This window comes from Pituophis catenifer, unplaced genomic scaffold (genome assembly GCF_029215685.1).
Source record: "Pituophis catenifer annectens isolate HBS135680 unplaced genomic scaffold, rPitCat1.0.hap2 SCAF_1, whole genome shotgun sequence".
Taxonomy (NCBI): domain Eukaryota; kingdom Metazoa; phylum Chordata; class Lepidosauria; order Squamata; family Colubridae; genus Pituophis; species Pituophis catenifer.
In genome coordinates, this window is record NW_027256881.1 from 156,164,112 (window position 1) to 156,185,568 (window position 21,457).

At 36.1% G+C, this 21,457-nt stretch overlaps 1 protein-coding gene across 4 annotated transcripts in view; it reads right to left on the reverse strand.

Moving 5' to 3' along the window:
* The window catches only part of AFTPH (aftiphilin), a 43,149-nt gene that overhangs the window by 14,435 nt on the left and 7,257 nt on the right, over positions 1-21,457 (reverse strand). Inside the window, exons 3-9 of one of the 4 annotated variants that reach the window (XM_070933079.1) lie at positions 15,777-15,925; positions 15,260-15,386; positions 14,990-15,046; positions 12,955-13,077; positions 6,898-6,958; positions 5,250-5,333; positions 2,578-2,701 (exon numbers count right to left, since the gene is read on the reverse strand). In XM_070933079.1, coding sequence (XP_070789180.1) covers positions 2,578-2,701; positions 5,250-5,333; positions 6,898-6,958; positions 12,955-13,077; positions 14,990-15,046; positions 15,260-15,386; positions 15,777-15,925 — 725 coding nt within the window. The other 3 variants (XM_070933080.1, XM_070933081.1, XM_070933082.1) reach the window with 3 other exon arrangements.

A 21,457-nucleotide genomic window follows, 5' to 3' on the forward strand; every position in this document is an offset into this window, starting at 1 on the left:
CCACTGCTCATGCAAGACGAGCTGTACTCATGTGCACCAGCCTACCATTTGCACAAGGGCTGCATGCACGTGCCTGCCTGCCTGCTGCTCACGCAGTCCAGTTCCCCTCTCTGCCCCAGCTGGGCCACCAAGCCGCAAGCAGTGGGGACCAGTGCTTTAAAGAGTATTGTTACTATTTGGTTCAGTTGTCTTATTGAGTGTGAACATATTTGTGTGTATAAATGATATTCAAATTTAGATTATCTTTAGAAATGAGGTGAGACTGTATCTTCAAAGGCAAACTGAAAGCTCCACAATCGATAGGATATACAGTTGCAAGAAAAAGTATGTGAACCCTTGAGATTACGTGGAGTTTTGCATGAATTGGTCATAAAATGTGCTCTGAACTTCATCTAAGTCACAACAATAGAAAAACACAGTCTGCTTAAAATAATACTACACAAGCATTAGATGTTGCCGTGGTTTAATTGAACATAACATGTAAACATTCACAGTGCAGGGAGGAAAAAGTATGTGAGCTCCTAGCCTAATGACTTCTCCAAGAGCTAATTGGAGCCAGGAGTGAGCCAACCTTGACTCCAATCAGTGTGATGATATTGGATGTGTTGCTGACAGCTGTCCTGCCCTTTAAAAACACACACCTGTTTTGGGTTTACTGGTTTCAAGAAGCACTGTCTGATGTGAACCATGCCTCGCAGAAAAGAGCTCTCAGAAGACCTACAATCAAGAATTGTTGACTTGCATGAAGCTGGAAAGGGTTACAAAAGTATCTCCAAAAGCCTTGATGTTCATGTGTCCATGGTAAGACAGACTATCTACAAATGGAGAAAGTTTAGCACTGTTGCTACTCTCCCTAGGCGTGGTCATCCTGTAAAAATGACTGCAAGAGCACAGCGCAGAATGCTTCATGAGGTAAAGAAGAATCCTAGAGTGTCAGCTAAAGACCTACAGAAATCTCTGGCACATGCTAACATTTTTGTTGACACATTTACAATAAGGAAAACATTAAACAAGAATGGAGTACATGGGAGGACACCACGGAGGAAGCCATTGCTGTCCAAAAAAAAATATTGCAGCACGTTTGAAGTTTGCAAAAGAGCACCTGGATGTTCCACAGCACTACTGGCAAAATATACTGTGGACAGATGAAACCAAAATTGAGTTGTTTGGGAAGAACACACAACACTATGTGTGGAGAAAAAAAGGCACAGCACACCAACATCAAAACCTCATCCCCACTGTAAAACATGGCGGAGGGAGCATCATGGTTTGGGCTGCTTTGCTGCCTCAGGGCCTGGACGGATTGTTGTCATTGATGGGAAAATGAATTCCAGAGTTTATCAAGACATTTTGCAGGAAAACATACAACCATCTGTCCGCCAACTGAAGCTCCGCAGAGGATGGGTGATGCAACAGGATAATGACCCAAAGCATACAAGTAATTCAACAAAAAAATGGCTTCAACAGCACAGAATACGCCTTCTGGAGTGGCCCAGTCAGAGTCCTGACCTCAACCCGATTGAAATGCTGTGGCATGACCTTAAGAGTGATTCACACCAGATATCCCAAGAATATTGCTACACTGAACCAGTTTTGTGAAGAGGAGTGGTCCAAAATTACTCCAGATTGTTGTGCAGGTCTGATCTGCAACTACAGAAAACATTTGGTTGAGGTTATTGCTGCCAAAGGAGGGTCAACCAGTTATTAAGTCCAAAGGTTCACATACTTTTTCCTCCCTGCACTGTGAATGTTTACATGTTATGTTCAATTAAACAATGGCAACATCTAATGTTTGTGTAGTATTATTTTAAGCAGACTATGCTTTTCTATTGTTGTGACTTAGATGAAGTTCACATTTTATGACCAATTCATGCAAAACTCCACATAATCCCAAGGGGTTCACATACTTTTTTTTGCAACTGTAAGAGCATGCATAATAGATATACCCTCTTCCCCAAGCCTATCAATCTGACAACATAACGTTGTTTCAGAAAGTTTTCCATGTTGCTCTGGATAGTTGATTGAATGTTGAGTATTTTAGAGTGTTAAAATATATGCATTAGCATCTTGTTGATTGTCAAGCACACTGAATCAAAAACACTGAATCAAAAACTACAAACATCCAATTACTAGTTGGCAAAAAATAAATCAGTAAAGTGAGACTCAGAACATATAGATTTTTTGCACCTCGAATCTGATAATGTTACTGTACATTCTGCCGATTTGCTTGGCCTGGACTGCTGAACTTTCAGTGTTTACTGCACCCTGTGCACTCCTTTGTGCTATTTTAAGACTTTGAAAGAAAATTAACAACTTTGAGGCTATGTTGGTCAATTTGGTTTGTTGAAATTTGGTCAGAATTTCTCCTTTTTCCTGGATTCTCAGAATATAATTACATCTGATGTGGCTTTTCATGATTGGGATGTATTGTTTTTACTTTAGATATCATAGATTATTGGTGGTAGCTATCTCTTTAGTCTTTGTTCATCACCCAGTTGTGAGACGGCCAACCCATCGAATTTACAAAATATATCATTACTCAGTACTCAAGAATCATTAAATGTCAATGCAATTTACCTTGCCGATGTACTTGCTTTCTCTACCGTAGACATTAACTTTGCAAATGCATCAGTCACTTTACTGGTGGTTTTGGAAGTTTCTAGCTTGGAAGTTGTCAACTCATACAACTCTGGATCGACACCTTATAGCATAAAATTATAATTAGTAGCAGATAGCAGAAATTGTTTGCATATAATCTCAGTTAAGGAATTTTAATTTCTATTGTCTGTAAACATCTGAACTATCAACATTCCTAATAAGCAAATCATAGACATTTTGTTAATTTCCATCACATTCTATTAAGTGAGAGTCAAGAGCAGCAGATAAAATGACATAAAAGTCAGACAGAAGTTTATCCTAAATTAAATAATATTTTTCTAATGAAATCAGGAAACAGAATGGTTTACATTACCGTATAACATCCATTTTCATTCCATTATCACTACACAAGTAATATTTAGAGTTCTCATGCCATTTTTTCCCTCAATGTTAGTAATGAAAAAAAAGTTTAAATAGTTTTTAAAAAAATATTTTGGTTTCTCCTCTTTTATGAGAATGCAATTAAGAAAGGCATGGATATTGAAAACCAATAGGAGCCATAAAATAATTAAAATAAACCAGTTTTTGGAAGTAGTGGTTTTTGGAAAACTCCAAATTCAGTATTTTTTTAAAACTGCCTTATCTAGAGTAGAAACTGACAACTCAAAAAGAGGAAAATATACTGGTAGCATAATGAGGGCTCAATTGTTTTCAGAAACTAGGTTTGAGAAGATTAAAGTGCACACAATTTGTCATTTCCTATAACCATAAAAAAACCCTTTTAGTTAAACCAATGATAAGGCCCTTGTCACCCTATATCCACTGCAGACTTATTACTCAACTGAAAATATGGAGGTAACATATGAAATTTAAATTCAGGGTATAGAGTTTTCAGATGTTTACAGAATTCTTAAATAAACAGAAACATACAATTGTAAAAATAGTTAATGGATTTTCAGAAATCCCATTAAGGTATGGCAGCATATAAACCTGCCAGTATTTCAAAATTTAAAAGTCACAATGAAATCATTTGACACATTTAACATATTGTTACAATTAACATTTTCAAGCCATACGCCAACAACATTCAGTACCTAAAACTGCTTATCTTCACATATGATTAAAAAATAACTGCTAAAGTTCTAAATTTGATTTCATTACTTTTAAACCAAGGCCTTTAAAATAAAATGAATATGAAATAAGGCTGTGTAAGTACAACTAATCTGTGATGCCTGGAAATATCCATACCATTTTAATATAAAAATGGTCACATTGAAAAACCTTAATGAGATTGAGGGAATTCAGGATCTAAGTTAAGACCGAGCTTTAAGCTTAGGAACAGACATACACTGTTACATCCACTTTCAACACTCAGAATTGCAGGCTAGAAGCAAATGACTTTCCAAGAAACAAGATAGATGTCACTACTTCCTACATGTTTTCTATTAATTTGAGGATAAAATTTTAATGAAAATTCAAGAATAGGTATTTTCACAATAATTATTTTAAATTAGTCAGAAATCAAATTTGATTTTACAAGAAGCCAATAACTGTGCACTGCTGAGCAATATTATGAAAATTAAAATTGATGGATAAAAATTAATGTATCAAATAATATGTATGCCTCATGCAAAATTAAATGACTAACTTCTAACAAAGATGATTTACCAATTCTGATATTAAAGAGTTAAAAATGCACAATGTACCACTAAAAGCTTCTATAGTTACAAAGATAAGGGACGCTCTTCCTAGATATTTGATCACCAAAGCTTAACAGAGACTTGTACTCCTCTACCCGTCTCATGTGTACACAGAGGCATGCTGTGCCACGGAAAGACATCTGAACTCCCAGTAAAGGATTAGAAAGGGATATGAGACACACTATATACAGATCTTTCGGTCTCATCATAGCTTGGACTTTCATTAAGGAACAATACTAGGTAAGCGAGGCCTCTGCTACATCTTAAAATGACTGCTATATCCAGAGAGGAGAATATTGCCTCAAGCAGTGAACTGTTTAAGATCCATACAGACAATTCAAAGAGAACAAGAGTCTTTAGACTGTATCTGCAACATTTAACAGAACAAGCTTGACGAATGACCGTTTCTTTTTAAAAATTAATTTTGCTACAGATTAATCTTTCAAGTAAACTGAAATCTTTACCTATCAAGAGAACTAAACAGAAGCAAAATGTACTGTTAATATGTCCTGTCTTCTCATATTTCATTCTAAGATGGCAGAATATTCCCATATTCAGCCTTGAAATATTTCAGAAGTATTAAACTGCTGTTCAGAATTACAACACAAGCTTTTGCCTAATATCAACTTTTCGGTTTTTCTACAAGCAACAAGGTGCCAGCTCTTGTTTATGCAACTTCATTAGTTGCAGCTGCCTATTGCTACATTCTATAGGGTTTGATACTGAGATCAACGAGCATAATTTCAAGCAGAAAGATCACAAACTGAAAATATTCTTACGGTTCAATAGAAAAAAAAAAGAATTAACTACTGATTGGAACAGGTTATGGAGGAAGAAGCTATAAATTAAAACTCATATATTCTTGTTTGTAGGAAAATCACACAATGCAGCTCATGCTTTTAGTACAAAAGTTAAGAGATTAAATTTGCAGTGTTTACTGTTTTGGCTGACCTGGGATGGTGGTGGTGGTGCTAGAGCTACTGTCATCCACGGGCCCAAAGAAATCAAGGTTCAGAAGAGTGGAACCTCCACTAGCTTGAAATTCAGTGACCATGTTGGTAGGCAGCCATATAGAAGGTAAGCCAAGGGAGGGATTTATGTGTAAAAAGGGGGTAAGACACACACTTGAACATGCCAGTTATAATTAGTAATTATTACATCATTTTATAAAAAAATATAATAGTGCTTACAAGATTAGTTTGCAGTTTCTATAGCTGTTAACAAATCAATGTACACTGTCATGTACAAATGCAGCAGGGATTCCAATACTAGTAACTTAGAAGCTAGCCCACATTTTCAGAACAATGGACAGAACCAGAGAGAATCAGAAGGGTATGTCCAATTAAAGGGAAACAATTTTGCAAATTCAAAGCTATTGTTTTACATGAAAAAAGATACTGCTGTACAAAAATAGTACAAGTTGTAGTAAATGTGCATAACTTTACCATTTTAAATTGAACTGTGCATGATGAATGAATAATGCGTTGTCCATAAAAATACAGTAAGGACTGTATGTTCTCATTTATTGTTTTGAAATTTTATTGTGCATTGTTACTTTCTTCCCTATGATAATAACTCATTATAAGCCCCAGGTGCTTAGCAGGCATAGAATGATTTATCAATTTAATAAATAATATAGCAAAGCAATATATAGGAATATTGGTAGTAGTAGTTCTCATTACAACCAACTCCTTGGTGTTAAGTTACATTGTTCCCCTTTAATACTGAAACAGAAAAATCAGAAATACATTTTAAAGAAATTTTTAAAGGAAAGCATAATGAATTGACTGAAGAAATAAGACACCAGACAACAGCAAGAGAGTCCATCCAGGCTTTCCTTCAGCACCTTCATATGAATCACAAAACCGTAACATCCTCAAACACTGTTTAGCAATGTTTTCAGTTCACCGACATGGCTGGTAATTATGATGTATGACTGAACTGTAACAGAATAGATGCCATGTTTACTAAATCTTATTTAATTTATCAGATGTATTTAATGTACATATTTTTACATTTTGAAGCTTTGTTCTTATTTTTGGCACTTAACTAGAGAAAATCATGACAATACAAGTTTGCAGCCATTAACAAAAAGATTTACTCTAGTAAAATTTCACAATGAACAAAACTTAAAGTGGGCTAGCATTTTATCATATACAATATTTGTACATGGTTGAAAAGTAGCTTTTAAAAAATGAATGTTTTACAAACAGATTTTGATTAAAAAAAACCTTGGAAGCAATTACTACACATGTGATTTTGCTGTTTAGAACTATAAAGAAGCCTAAATAGGCAACAGTCTGTTGAGATGAAAGCTATAAACTAAATATAAATAATCTAATTACTCCAAACTTATGTTCTATTAATACAATATTACACAGTGATGTGTATGTAACACAAATTGAGCAAAAATATGTCTTACCTTGCTCTTAAAACACTACAGACTGCTTTAAATTGAGCATAGTTAAACAGAAAGAAAGCCTGAATTTCCAAAGCTAAGAAAATATATATGTAAGCTATCAGCAGAAAGATGTTTGTCTGAACTTTGTAGCTTTCTTAACTCTAGCTCTGGTGCTAGAGGCTCTACGGAGAGACGTACCATCTAAAGGGTTAGTAAGGCCACTGCTACTCCAGTCAAACTGGACAGGTGGTAGAGATTCCTAGAGTTGAAAAGTCAGAAATCAGATTTTATAGTTAGGTCATAGTATAATAAAACGTCTTATGTGCTCTTGTGCATGCAAAGCAAAAAGGCTACCATTGAAAAGACAAAAGACAGACTCAAGGCACAAATGCTCAATGTTCAAAATGAAATCCTTAAAATGCATGTAACCCATGAAAAGGTTTAATTATTTTCTAGTACTGGGGGGTCTAGATATGTCTGATGGACATATGAATTACAATTACAATATGATATTACTCCAGACAGGGATATTGCTCTGCCACAACAGGCAGAAAAAAAAGGTATAAATGATTAATACAAGAGAAGCAGAACAGTAACAGCAAAATACAATTTTCTAATTCTTCAGTTTTGAAAATACAAAGGGACAATCACAATGTATTTAATGAAGTATATTTAATAAATGGGCAAAAATGGATCACTACAACTCTCTTAAATAATTATAATAAAGTCATAATTATTTAATAATTTAAAAAAACACTGAATTGCACTAAAAAGCAAAATCTTACAATCAGCAGGCTTATGTTTCAAAATGGTTAATACACTTAACTAGGGTATTAAGTATGACAATAAATTAGAAGAAAACAACAAAAAATATGAAAACTATTACTACCTAAATTTCTAATTTTGAAGCATAAGATAAAGGAAAAAATTGTACACTAATAACTAGTAATGCATATTGCATTTTTAAAAAGTTCCAGATGTTATTATTCAAAGAACAAAAGGACTATTTTTCATTTGTAAAAGAATCAAGGATCCAGCAGTAACTTCCTACTAAAGGAAAGGACGTTTTCTGGGTACATCTTTCCTTTGTATTCCAGAGTGCCATGCTACTCCAAAAAATTCTGCAAAACCATAGCAACTTTTACAGGACAATGCTGAAAAAAGGGGAGTTAACAAAAATTAACATTTTCTAAAATAAACAAGTCTTCTGAAAAGAAATCCTGACCTAACACTAACCCTAAATTAAATGTCACAAAGAATTTCTAGATTCTCAGTTTACCCTGTCCTTTAGGGCAGAGGTCGCCAAACTTGGCAATTTTTAAGACTTGTGTACTTCAATTCCCAGAATTCCTCAGCCAGCCACAAGCCTTAATGTTGCCAAGTTTGCAGACCCCTGATTTAGAGCTTCATGATGCTTAAATGGAAATAAGCAAATGCAAACCCCTTTATTCTTTATTACTATTGTATATTTTATCTGTGTTGCCTTACCCATCTGACAGGGCCGGATTTTCCTATAGGCTAACTAGGCTTCAGCCTAGGGCCTCAAGATCAAGAGGGGCCTACACAGTGGTGGGATTCTGGGGGTTCTAGGGGGTTCAGCCGAACCCTTTGTTAAATTGCTGGCTCGCCCGCCCCTCGCCTCCCACCCGCGCGGCACCAGCCTACCGTAGTCAGGGGTAGGCAATTGTGGCTCTTTTACAACCTGTGGACTTCAACTTCCAGAATTCCTGAGACAGCTTGGCTGTCTCAGGAATTCTGGGAGTTGAAGGCCACAGGTTGTAAAAGAGCCACAATTGCCCACCCCTTCCCTAGCCTGAGTTCCGCTGCCTGGGATCCACGTGGGCTCCGGACGCAAGAGAGCAGGATGGAGAAAGCAGCTTCCACGCCTTCACTCACCCTCACTCTCTGCTCTGTTGGATCGCCGGCCATTCGCTTACCCCGCCCACTCCCCATCTATTGCTGCCTCCGATGGCTAGAGGAAAAAAAAACTTCAAATTCTTGCCGCGGGGCTTCAAAGGGCCGCCCTAGAGCCAGTGGTGCAGCCGAACCCTTTGTTAAATTGCTGGCTTGCCCCGCCCCTCCGCACCACTATTTATTGCCAATAAATAGTGGTGGGCGAGGGGCGGGGGAGCCAGCAATTTAACAAAGGGTTCGGTGTTTTTTTTGTAATTTTATTGGCCCACGGAGCTTCAGCATAGGCTAATTGGCCTTCCGGCTCTCAGCTGATTTGTCTCAGCTGTTTTGCTCAGGGCTCTTCTGCTTCCTTGCAAAGAGTGCTGATTTTTTTTCCCCTAGCTACGCTGAAAAACAAAACTGAAACTGCTTTGCTGTTGCTGCAAGGTTGGAAAAATTAGGCAGGCAGAATTCTTTTCTTTTTCTTCACCAAAAAAGGTAGGTGCAAACAATGGGAAATTTAGGGAAAAAGAGGAGAGTTCAGGATTTTAAAACACAAAAGAAAAAAAGCTCTATTTAACTAGGGAATTGTAATAATTGAGATACTATTAATTGTATATTTCTGAAAGCAGAAATGGTTAAGTTGTGGTTTGGAGGAATATATGGGGGAAATTATTTGGTTTATTATTATTGGTAAATATAATTAATTGATTTGTAACAAATTGGATTGCATGGAAATAATTGGAATATTCATGTTCATATTGATTAATATACAAAAAAGGTAGTTATATAACTGATTTATATTAAAATGTTGAATTTATATTAAACAACTAATATTACATAACCAATGTGAGGATGGATATAAAAATAGATGACAACAGGAAGGGGTATAATATAGAATAGAAGCGAAAAATTGAATTTGATTAAGATTAGAGATGAGGATGAAGGGTAATATTAGTTTTTTACAAAAATAGATGAGGAATAAATATGGCAAAAAGGAAATATAGAAATTGTAAATTTAATTGAAATGACTAAACACTGTTTAAATTTGTGAACCAGCCAAATACTCTGTTCAAAGAAAATACATTGTATGTTTGTATGTGCGAGGACATTGTATGTTTGTATGTGCGAGGACCAGTCAGAAATAACTTTTTCAGCCCTCTGAATAGTCCATATGCATAAAAGGATACAGCAATAGAGAGGGATGAAGGAAGGGAAGGGAAATTAGAGTAGGAGTGAGGGTAAGAGAGGTAGGAAGAGAGGAGGAGAAGGAGAAAGGAAGAGGAAGTAGGGAGGAGAAGAAGAGGGGGAGGAAGAGAAAGTAAGAAGGAAAGAATTTCTAATTATTGTTATTTATTCATATTTGTTCTCTTTTATTCTTTAAAGTTTAACAATTCATTCTTTATCTTAATATCTTTATATTTGTTTGGGGTTGGCTTTCTTCCCTTTCATCTTTTTTATTGTACAGCAATCTTTCTCCTCAAACCTACCACCTCTCTCTTTTCTTTCCTTCTTACTTTCTCTTCCTCCCCCTCTTCTTCTCCTCCCTACTTCCTCTTCCTTTCTCCTTCTCCTCCTCTCTTCCTACCTCTCTTACCCTCACTCCTACTCTAATTTCCCTTCCCTTCCTTCATCCCTCTCTATTGCTGCATCCTTTTATGCATATGGACTATTCAGAGGGCTGAAAAAGTTATTTCTGACTGGTCCTCGCACTTTTGACCAGTCCTCGAACTTACGACTGTCCTCACATTTTACGTTTTTGCCCTATCTTGTCACCATGGTGAAGAGAAGCAGTTGTGAAATGAGTGACATGGTTGTTAAGAATGCTACAATGGGCATAAATGATGACCAGTCATAAATGCGAAGACCGGTCAAAAGTGCGAGGACCTGTCAGAAATCACTTTTTTAAGCCCTCTGGGTAGTCCTTTTGTGCATATGGACTACTCAGAGGGCTGAAAAAGTTATTTTTGACTGGTCCTCGCACTTTTGACCAGTCCTCGAACTTACGACTGTCCTCACATTTTACGTTTTTGCCCTATCTTGTCACCATGGTGAAGAGAAGCAGTTGTGAAATGAGTGACATGGTTGTTAAGAAAGCTGCACGGGCATAAATGTGAGGATGGTCATAAGTGTGAGGACCGGTCAAAAGTGCGAGGCCCAGTCAGAAATGACTTTTTTCAGCCCTCTGAGTAGTCTCTATGCACATAGCCACGCCCACCCGGTCATATGACGAGCTACCCACGCCTACAGTCACGTGACCAGCTAACCACGCCCACCCAGTCACATGATTGCCAAGCCACACCCCCAACTAAGCCACGCCCACAGAACCTGTTGTTAAAAAAATTGAATCCCACCACTGGTGAAAGGGCCTCATAAGTGGAATAGCCTAGGGCCTCTTTTCATCTAAATCCGGCCCTGCCATCTGATACTTCTGTTTAGCATATTCATTCTGAACTTTATCTCTTTTTTGCAAAAAGGCATAAATGCAAAGCAAGAGCAAAATGTGTCAACAATTTCACTAAATCTTCTTTAATTAAAATTAAAGCTTGCAAAACTGTACAATGTAAGTATTGAATGTATAGTGTATAAGAAAGTATAAGAAAGCAATTTAGGATTTTACTTAATATTTCATATAACTTAAATTATGACAGAATGCTTAATTTTAATTTATTCAAATTGTCTAATAGAATCAACCAATTATGTTGGTTGAATTGCAGTCAATGGCCTGCAAAAATTGCAGACACTAAATGCTCAATTCCTTAACTCTGTGGATATGTCCTAGCATGATACTGCAACATTTCTAACCTACTCAGTGGAGAAGAGCACAATGTAATAGCCCTGCTTTGGGTATACCTTGTTTCCCCCAAAATAAGACATCCCCTGATAATAAGCCCAATTGGGCTTTTAAACGCATGGCAATAACGCCAAGCGCTTATTTCAGGGTTCAAAAAAATATAAGACAGGTCTTATTTTTGGGGAAACACAATATTTACATATTTCTAAGAACTGGTGATGATTAGAACAATCCCCATATCTGAGGATGTCCAGCACTGGCACAGAATTACCATCATCTATCACAAAAACTTTATTTACAGCAGGGTTTGAATCAAATAGCTCAAGATATTGTTGATTTTACCTAAAGTGAAATGTCAGAAACGCCAAAAAGTGCTACTTTTTCAATTTTTACCATAATTTTCAATTGAAAGGAAATATAAGATAGCAGTACCTCATTAAGCTATCTTCTGGCCAAGCCTGACCTGTGTGATTCAAAACTTCCATGGACTTTACAAAGAAACTCATCTAATTACTTTATTATTTGAAATATACTTCTATTTGAATATATATGTTTTAATTTTTTGTTTTGTTTAGATACAAAATAAATACTACTTCTACATTACATTTTGTTCATATTCTCAAAAGATTTCAATATTAGTTGAACATTTTCCCTGAATTACACCAAATATAAGTAGTCTTCAACCATTTATTTAATGAAGGCTTAAAATTATGACAGCACTGAAAAAAGTGATTTATGATCCACCCTTGAAAGTATGATGATCACACCTGCTCTGCAGTCACATAATTGTGATCTGAGTGCTTGGCAGCCTGCTCACATTCATGATGGTTAGGGTGTCCTGCAGTCACATGATCACAATTTGCAACATTCTTAACAAGCAAAATCAATGTGCAAAGCCAGATTTGGTTAACAACCACATGATCCACTTAAGGACCACAGTAAAAATGGTTGTAAAATCAGGTCTAGTCTTAGACCTGCTTAACCACCACAATGCTTGATGACCAAAATTCCAGTGCCAACTATGGATATAAGTCGAGGACTAATTGTAATCATATATAATAAATACCATCTTTATCAAAATGCTATTTTAAAGTTAAGCAAAAATAGCCATTCTCTGATGAAGACTTTGGAAACAGGCTTCACTCACTCACAAGGGGACAAAATCCATGTAAGGATGAGTTTGACAGGTGACACATGATCTTAGATAACATTAGAAACTAAAATTATGGAATATGCAACACCCAAATTATGTTTGACCAATGGGCCTGTCCTTTTATCTCATCATTAGTCCTTTGCATCCATCCAATCTGAAGGGTTTCCCAAGTTTTAGTAATAGATTGATAGATATTCAACGGGAGGGACAATCAAGAAATAATTCATTCCCACTCACAGATGTTAAGCTGCTCCATCAGCAGATGAGTGCTAATGAACCTAGCTCTGACAAATTCAGCAGCTTTCTTTGAGCATATGAAGATTTCCCAGGCAGATTGACAAAATTTTGGATATTGTCATTAAGAATATATTGATTGAACAATAACCAGTCTTATTCTTCCTTTTTTTTTTTTTACCTGCAACTGATCAGGTGTACATATATTAATTTCTGGTGATATAGCAGAAGTCTGTCCTATTGAAGCTATTTTCTCTGCAGCAGAAATTGGTTTCATGGGTTCCTTTGTAGGCTCTAACATACCCTAGAAATGAACACAATCAATCAATCAATCAATCAATCAATCAATCACTCAATCAATCAAAACTTTATTATGGTCACAGGCAAAAATAAGGAGGATAGGATACAATTAGTAATTTTAAAAGGTAAAAAATATAAAATAAATAAGTTAAAACAGATTTTAAAAAGCATATGCACACACAAACAGAAAAAATAAAAAACCTATAAATACAATGAAACAAAATCAACATATGGCCAATTAAATCTATCACAATAAAAAACACTCTTATTGTGTTTTGTTATGAACACAAAACATACCGTTTTAGTAACACTGAATAAAGAAACGCCAAGCATATTTTTAAAACAATAATGTCTGTCTAGTGTATCTACTATTGAGCATAAAGAAACCTTTACTTCTGGTTGAAAAGAAAAAGAAGACTAGCATTGTTATATTTATTTTTATTGTTGCATTTAAAATCATAGAAACAGTTTTACTTTTTAAATATGATTGCTTAGTAATAAAAATAAAGAGGTTTTTTTTTTTGTTTAATCGTACTTCCCAAAGAACTCATTGCACCCCATTGCATAAATTTATTCAATTAGCGTGTTGAATAATAATATTTACATTACAATATAACATTGTAATTTATGGGTGCTGCTGAATGATGGAGGGTGGGCATTTTCACATCCCCACCATTTTTACTCTGGACACACACAGCCATTTGTGGCTCACCCACATTTGCCCTCAACATGAAAGGGACCTCAGAGTATTTTCCCAGCTGACCAATTAGTGCAGAAACAGCATCTATCCTCTAGTCTAGTCCATACCACTTTATTCATGTGTTAATTTAAACTATTGTTGTTATTGGAGAAGTGCACAATAGCTAAATGGTTCATCCCTAAGCTCTTGCAGTGCTCATCTCTCAACCCAAAAACTGGACTGTTTGTAGCATGATGTGATATAGCTGCTCTACAACTCTTATTATCAGTATCTATAATCAGTATCGTTAGAAGTACTAGTGCTCCTGTTTAAAATGATTTGGCTAAAGATGGAATAGAAGTTTTAGCTTACAAAAGAGAATGATTTGTCATATCTTTACAGCTTTGAGATTAACTCTATCATTTCCTGGTTATTACTAAATAGTTTTTCATCAAATATGAATCAGGCAAGTTATGCAATGATTTGTAATCAATTCCCAAAACATAAGTGAATATCAATTCAGACTGAGATTCCCATTTTGATCTGGAGGCAAAATATAATTTGTAGCATTCAGAATTTGTTTAATTCAAGCATTCTTTTCTTGAACTTGGGAAAAGGATTTGGAATATGCAAAGGATGACAGCAGCTGAATGAGCCTAAGCCTAAGCAATCAAAATGGCTTGTTTATGGCTTCTATTTTTCTTTAAGTATCTAAGAATCATGGAAAAATCTAAGGAAAGATCTACCTAATGATAGGTATGATATTTTCTGCAATTAACTATCAGATGTTCGGAACCAAATGTCCTACAAAGTGGAACAAAGCTCTTGTCCCAAAGAAAATGGAATTCAAGAACATTACTCCATACCTTACACACAAAGTAACTGATCCAAAAGTGCAACAGGATTTGTTGTCTAAACCTGATGCACCCAAAAAGCTCTATTATGAACTAAGTCATCACAGAATAGAGCTCCTAACAATTCCCCAATATCAGAACTGCCCCACAGCACATGAGAAAATGTGTAGGGAAGTGGAAGAATTTTACATTCCCTTCAGTACAATAATAACACAAGAAACGATATTATAAAGTGTGCTAATAAATTAAATTAAATGCTACTCTAGTTTACCTAAAACTTAAATAACCGATACATGACTTGGAGGCTACGCTGCATTTGATCTGAAAGGGCATTAGATTTTACTATTATGCAAATGCAACCACATTGAGCTGTTGGAACTTACCAACCCTGCTGCATACATGGGAACTATGACAGGCTGCTTCTTATTACCTGTGAAGAGCTAAAACAAAAGACATTTCCATCTAATTAGTCCAAGTTATTTGCAAACTTATTCAATTGGTCTCAAGAACCATTTTTCAAACAAGACCAGCAGTTTTGTAGGTTTACTTATGAAATATACAATGTCATGTAAAATTACTCTCAAGAGTTAAAACTATATACTATTCTGCATTCCAGAAGAATGGAAGAATTTCTACCTTAACTGAAAACTCACAATGTTTCTTGTGTCGATTCCCAAAGAGCAGAGAAGCTTTTTGTTGCTATGGGAGCCACCCCACTGGTATCTCAGTCCATAAGCATCATGGATATCCTGAAGTTCTGCCCACACATCAAGTAGTTCCCTACAGAGCATGTTATAAGTCAAGAGAAACAGCAAAAAAGAAAAACACTGGCACTCAGCAGATTTAATTGCTTTCTCCTGCATTTTTAAATGACTGGCATATTAAAAAAAAGTACTGATTAAGATCCCACCCAAGCACTTAACCTCTAGGGAAATAACACTGATATTTACAGAACAATTATTCTTTTACCATACAATGAGAAAATGAGGTTCACAGCAAATAGATTGGTGTCTACTTAGAAGACACTAGATATAATAAATACTTTTTTGTAAGTATAAGCAATACCCCACGTCCAAATTATCTATTTCTGCCCAACAGGACAGTTTGTCTCAGAAAATATTCCCAAATATTCTTCTTCTCCATGTTTTGATGCCACTAAATATTCCATACCTTTCTGAGAAGTTCTCCACTGTTCTCTCTGGTTTTCTGCCCACTTCTAACATGAGATTTAAAGGAGGAATTTCCTCTCTCATTTCAGAAACAAGTACAGGAGGAAAACAGGCCTTGAATATTCGTTCAAGACGATTTAGAAGCACAACCTGTATTAGGACAAAGAAAACCAAACTGATTCTGAAAACCATGCAAGTATCTTTTTTAATTACAGGGAAAAATAATGTGTTAACTTTCAGATATAACTGTCTATATATAGTTCCTAGGATTCTCTGAGAAGGCAGTAGAACATCAAGCAGAAACACTTCTTATAAACAATGTGAACAGGAATTTATCTAGTTTTGTGTTATTCACAAACACACCGTATTTGATTGTAAAGGTAGTCCTCATTTAGTGACTCTTTGAAGTTACAACTATGCTGAATGAGGGTACTTATGGCTGTTCCTTACAACTGTGGTTGTCACAGTGTCCCTTGGTACCAACTCACAATTAGATTGGCCACAGCATCTACTGGCCATGTGATCACCATTTGTGTACTTAACTAGCTTTTGAAAGTAAAATAAGTGAAGCAGTTGATAGGTCATCACAAATGATGATCATGTGACTGTGGGACACTGCAACTACATGGGATTTACCTAATAACTGTTATTAGCTGCCTGCAATTACTGTAAGTTCAAATCTCACCAGGCTCAAGGTTGACTCAGCCTTCCATCCTTTTTAAGGTAGGTAAAATGAGGACCCAGAATGTGGGGGCAATAAACTGACTTTGTATAAAATATACAAAAGTATGAAGGCTATTGCTTAACGCATTGTAAGCCGCCCTGAGTCTCCGGAGAAGGGCGGCATATAAATCAAATTAAAAAAAAAAATCTGAATAAGGGAAAAATAATAAAAATTGCTCTGCCTTGATTCTATTTGGTGGGGGGGGAGGGGAGATCTCTGCAAGTCTTTCAAGCTTTTGTTGTTATACAATGCATTTATATAATACAGCTTCAATAGTCTTCGTTGAGTTTATTTCATGACCTGACCTATCTTAAAGGGATGACAAATATCTTGGGATCATATGTATTACTTCCCTGTAATTCAGGAAGAGACCTCAAAGTGCCTTCTACAGTTGCTGCTAAAAATCTCCAGCATAAATGAATTTCAGTTGCAAACCTCTTAGAAATAGTGCAATATTCAGGATAATTTTCTGAAAAGGTTATGACTAATTAAAAATAAAAATAAATCAGGGCAGCATGTATTTTAAGTATGCAACACATAGCCAAGACCTGAATATTATATTCCATTTTATGAAAAATTGGGGCAATGATGGTAAAATTATACCTGCTGTGCTATTCTGTACTGCCTGCTTAGGCTTTTAGAGGCTTTTAAACATTTTAAAAGCATTTGGCTGGTCAGTGCTGGAGGCAGATTTCTTTAAAACGTATGTTTGAATCAACATTAATTCTTATCCACCTTCCTCTTCTGCTCTGCCAACTATTTCTGGGCATACTTGCTTTCTGAGTAAAATCTGTGGAATAATGTAATAATGCAACAATGCTACATGGCTGAGGTGCACAGCTTGAAATGGAAGCAACTTTAAGTGTCAAAGCAGAGGCTATGTAATCCAGAACAGGCATGTTCAACAAAAAGAAAATGGTTAGAATTTGATATTTTAATTTAACATGTAGCTAATATGATTATTTGCCAAGTAATTAATAATTTTCCTATTCTTCCTATTTGAAAATTACAACTTGGTAACAATTTTGAAAGAACCTAGATGACTGCTTCCAAGGGTTTCAGGGCCCTTGACCTCAAAGCAAGGCCATTATTTTGCCCACATTATTTTGATTAATAATTATATTCATGTCAATCTACTCTTTCATCATGGCTTGAATAGTAGACTGTATATTTAATTATGATCATTTAAAATTAAAATGATCGTAATTTTTACACTAAAAGTATGATCTGCTGTATTCCTGTTAAAAGCTTTGGGCATGGTCCTTAGAGCTCCTCAAAACTGTCACAGAATTGTCATTTTTAATGTGAAAAGATGAACTATTAAATAAAAATAGACAAATTCTTAGCGCTTACATGGATAAATCATAGCTGGTTTAATATTCTTGATGGAGCAGTGCCTATGTGACCTGGAATTAGTGAATCTATCTGTGGTCCCCCTGTCATGGTCAGATCAGTCTGGTGGTGATCAGTTTCTCTAGAAATGTACACCCCCTGCAGGGAGGCAGGATCTATTAGGTCAGTCCGCCCCAGCGACTAATTGACCTAGATGTGTTTCAGAAGAAACTTGAGTTATAACTGCAGATGTGCTGCATAGTCCTGCCAAAGTCTTAGTCACCACTTGGAATAGGAAGATGACTTGAGGCTCTGGATAGAATTGCACCCATGCAACCTCTCCTAACTCATAAACCTCTTTGTTTCCCATGATATATGAAGGAATTGAGAGGGATGAAATGGATAAAGAGACGTCCAGAGTGCTCCTGGAAGAAGACAAGGGACAAACTCAATTGAACATGCGTAAGAGCTGCTATTAAAGCGTACCTCATGATGATTCGGGGGTAAACCATAAATATTTTTCTGCACTAATCGAGTCGGCAGATAATTGGCCAGTGACCCTCTTTAAGGTGAATAACTTCCTCCTAAGGAAGGAGGGTACAGAGATTCACCTGAAGAGACACTCTGAGGAATTTGCTGATTTTCTGGAAGACAAAATTGCTCAGATTTGTTCCCAGTAAAATGCCAGCATGGTTGCTGATCTGGTGGAGGCACCTGAAGCAGTTCTTGTCCAGTTATCTGGGAAAGGTCTGACCCCATTGCTTCTGAGGAAGTGGACAGGGAATATTAGCACATGCCCTACCTGGCTTGTGAAAGCTTCTGGGGAGGTGACATGCAGGTAGATTCTGACTGTGATTAATGCTTCCCTGTGGGAGGAGGTTTTAGCTTTGTAAGCCACTTGTAGTCACTGTGAGTGAGTTGAATGGCCATGTAAATGTTATTAAGTAAATAAAATAAAGCCATGCAGTTTCTTTGATTACACTATAGATCAGTGGTCCCCAACCCCCGGTCCGCGGACCGGTGCCGGGCCGTGGAGTACCTGGCACCGGGCCGCGCAGCGGCCGGGGAACATGAACGCTGCAGCGCAAAGGCTCCTGGGCCGTGCGCAAAAGCTCCTGGGCCGTGCGCAAAAGCTCCTGGGCCGTGCGCAAAGGCTCCAGGGAAGAGAGCCCCACGCAGGTACGCACGTGTGGCCCAAAGCCCCCACCCCTGCGCGCGCTCAGCGGGCCACGGTAAAATTATCAAAGGCTGATTGGTCCGCGGCGATAAAAAGGTTGGGGACCACTGCTATAGATGATGTTTGCCACTGCCTTCTTTCAAATGTAAGCTTTTTAAAAGGAATTTCACAAGTACTAACTTGCTTTCAGATGAGTCAAGTATAATTATTCATCAATAAAGTATCTAGGATCTCATTAATTCAACACTATATTGTTGATTAATATTCATATACAACTCAACTAATTCAACTTGAAAAAAACATAATAAAACATTTTTATTTAAAAACAAAGAAATCCCACCAATAAATTCTTACATTATGGTAATTGTAATAGATTTTGTTGAAAGTCTTTTGCCATGCATAACTATGTTAGATCACAATGTTGATTTTTTTCAACTTTTGGATGAAAGCTTTTGAAGAATGTAAGAAAATCACTCATCCCACTTTTGTAATGAATTCTTCAGTTGGCTTAGGTTCTGTATTTCCTCTAGCATATATACATCATGCCAACATAAGAACTTATTTCCATTCCTTTCATTAGCTGCCAAGCTTTTTATCACAAAAGAGCAGAAAATTAAAATATTTGGCTAATAATCTTTAATATATGGAAAATTTCTCTAGCAAAAAAATGAAACAACTACAAAACACAGTTTTCCACAAATCTGATCAACCATTAATTGTATTAAACCATATTTCTCCTAACAGAATACTTTTTGCCTGCATTAGCATCATTTTGGGCAGAAATATAATATAGATGTTTACAATGTTTATATTTCCCTTAAGATCACTGTGTATTAAACAAAGTTAAAAAATGAAGACTTGTTCAGTGTATCCAAGTTTTTAACTGTTCTCAGCTGAATTTTTATTTTTTAATGATCCAATTGTATAATCTAAACCAGTGTTTCTTAGGTTTTTTTCTCTTAGGACAACTTCGTATTTTAAAAAATTACTAGACAACTCATGACCTCTAGGTCATCATTTAAGAAACCTTTCCTTATTAGATTCCTCAATGCTTTTAACAATGGCAAAGTTCTTAAAAAATCAAGGAAATATTGAATCTGCTTTGAAAGTAGCCCATTTTGAATTATACAGCACAGCCAAACATCAGGAGTTGACCACAGGAAATGTTTTATGACATTTTGTATTATGTCATGTTTTACAATAATTATGTCATTAAATATTTTATAAAATTTGCTGAACTTCAGTTCCATGATAGTGAGAGATTCTGGATATTTGATGCACTCTCTAAGTTAGCTACCTTGGTTCAAAAATTGTTTTGCCCAGTTAAAAGTTACACATAGACAAACATGAGAGTTTTAGTAGTGCATACATGGAGGACCCAAAAAGAACTTTTGTTTTATACAGGTTATATTTGTGGCTATTTCTATATGAAAAATTAAAAGTGATGCATTTGCTGCCACTACAGTTTTTTACAATTTGTTTGATGGCACTTTCATATATTTTTCAACTTAGGTTGACAAATAATTTTGATTTTATGGAACCCTGAGAAAGCATTGGGTAATTCCCAGACGTCTTAGGAACACACTTTAAGAAACACATGTCTAAACTACCAGTGTATTTATTCTATCAAAATACCAGATATATTATGAAGTAGCATTTTAAAGTTCACAGAACATTACTTTTGCTTTCTTGATACAATCCAGTTGTTTTTTTGGTAAGGAATAGTAAACATATTTTCTCTAATATCAGAAATGTACATTAATTCCATTAATTAAAATTTCAATTAAAATTAAATGAAACATTCTTCCATTTAAAAAGTGGAGAACAAGAGATATACATTCTATTTTACCAGACAGTACTAAAATAATTCATTTATATCGCCTCAGTTACAGAAGAAATATGTGCTTTCCAAAATACATTAAATAAATATTAATTCAAACATGCTTTGTAGATACAGTTAGTAGGCTCTTTTGTTTGACATATAAACAATGATCCAAACAAATGCATTTTATGCATAAAATGGTAAAGGTAAAGGTTCCCCTCGCACATATGTGCTAGTCGTTCCCGACTGTAGGGGGTGGTGCTCATCTCTGTTTCAAAGCCGAAGAGCCAGTGCCGCCCGAAGACGTCTCCATGGTCATGGGGCCGGCATGACTAAACACCAAAGGTGCACGGAACGCTGTTACCTTCCCACCAAATGTGGTCCCTATTTTTCTACTTGCATTTTTTATGTGTTTTCGAATTACTAGGTTGGCATAAACTGGGACAAGTAACTTGAGCTCACCCCATTACACGGCACTAGGGAGTCGAACCACTGAACTGCTGACCATTCGATCAACAAGCTCAGCATCTTAGCCACTGAGCCACCATGTCCCTATTTTATGCATACACTATGGCTTTTGGAGAGTTATTCCTCTGTTGTATTTCATATATCCCTTTCACCAATGCA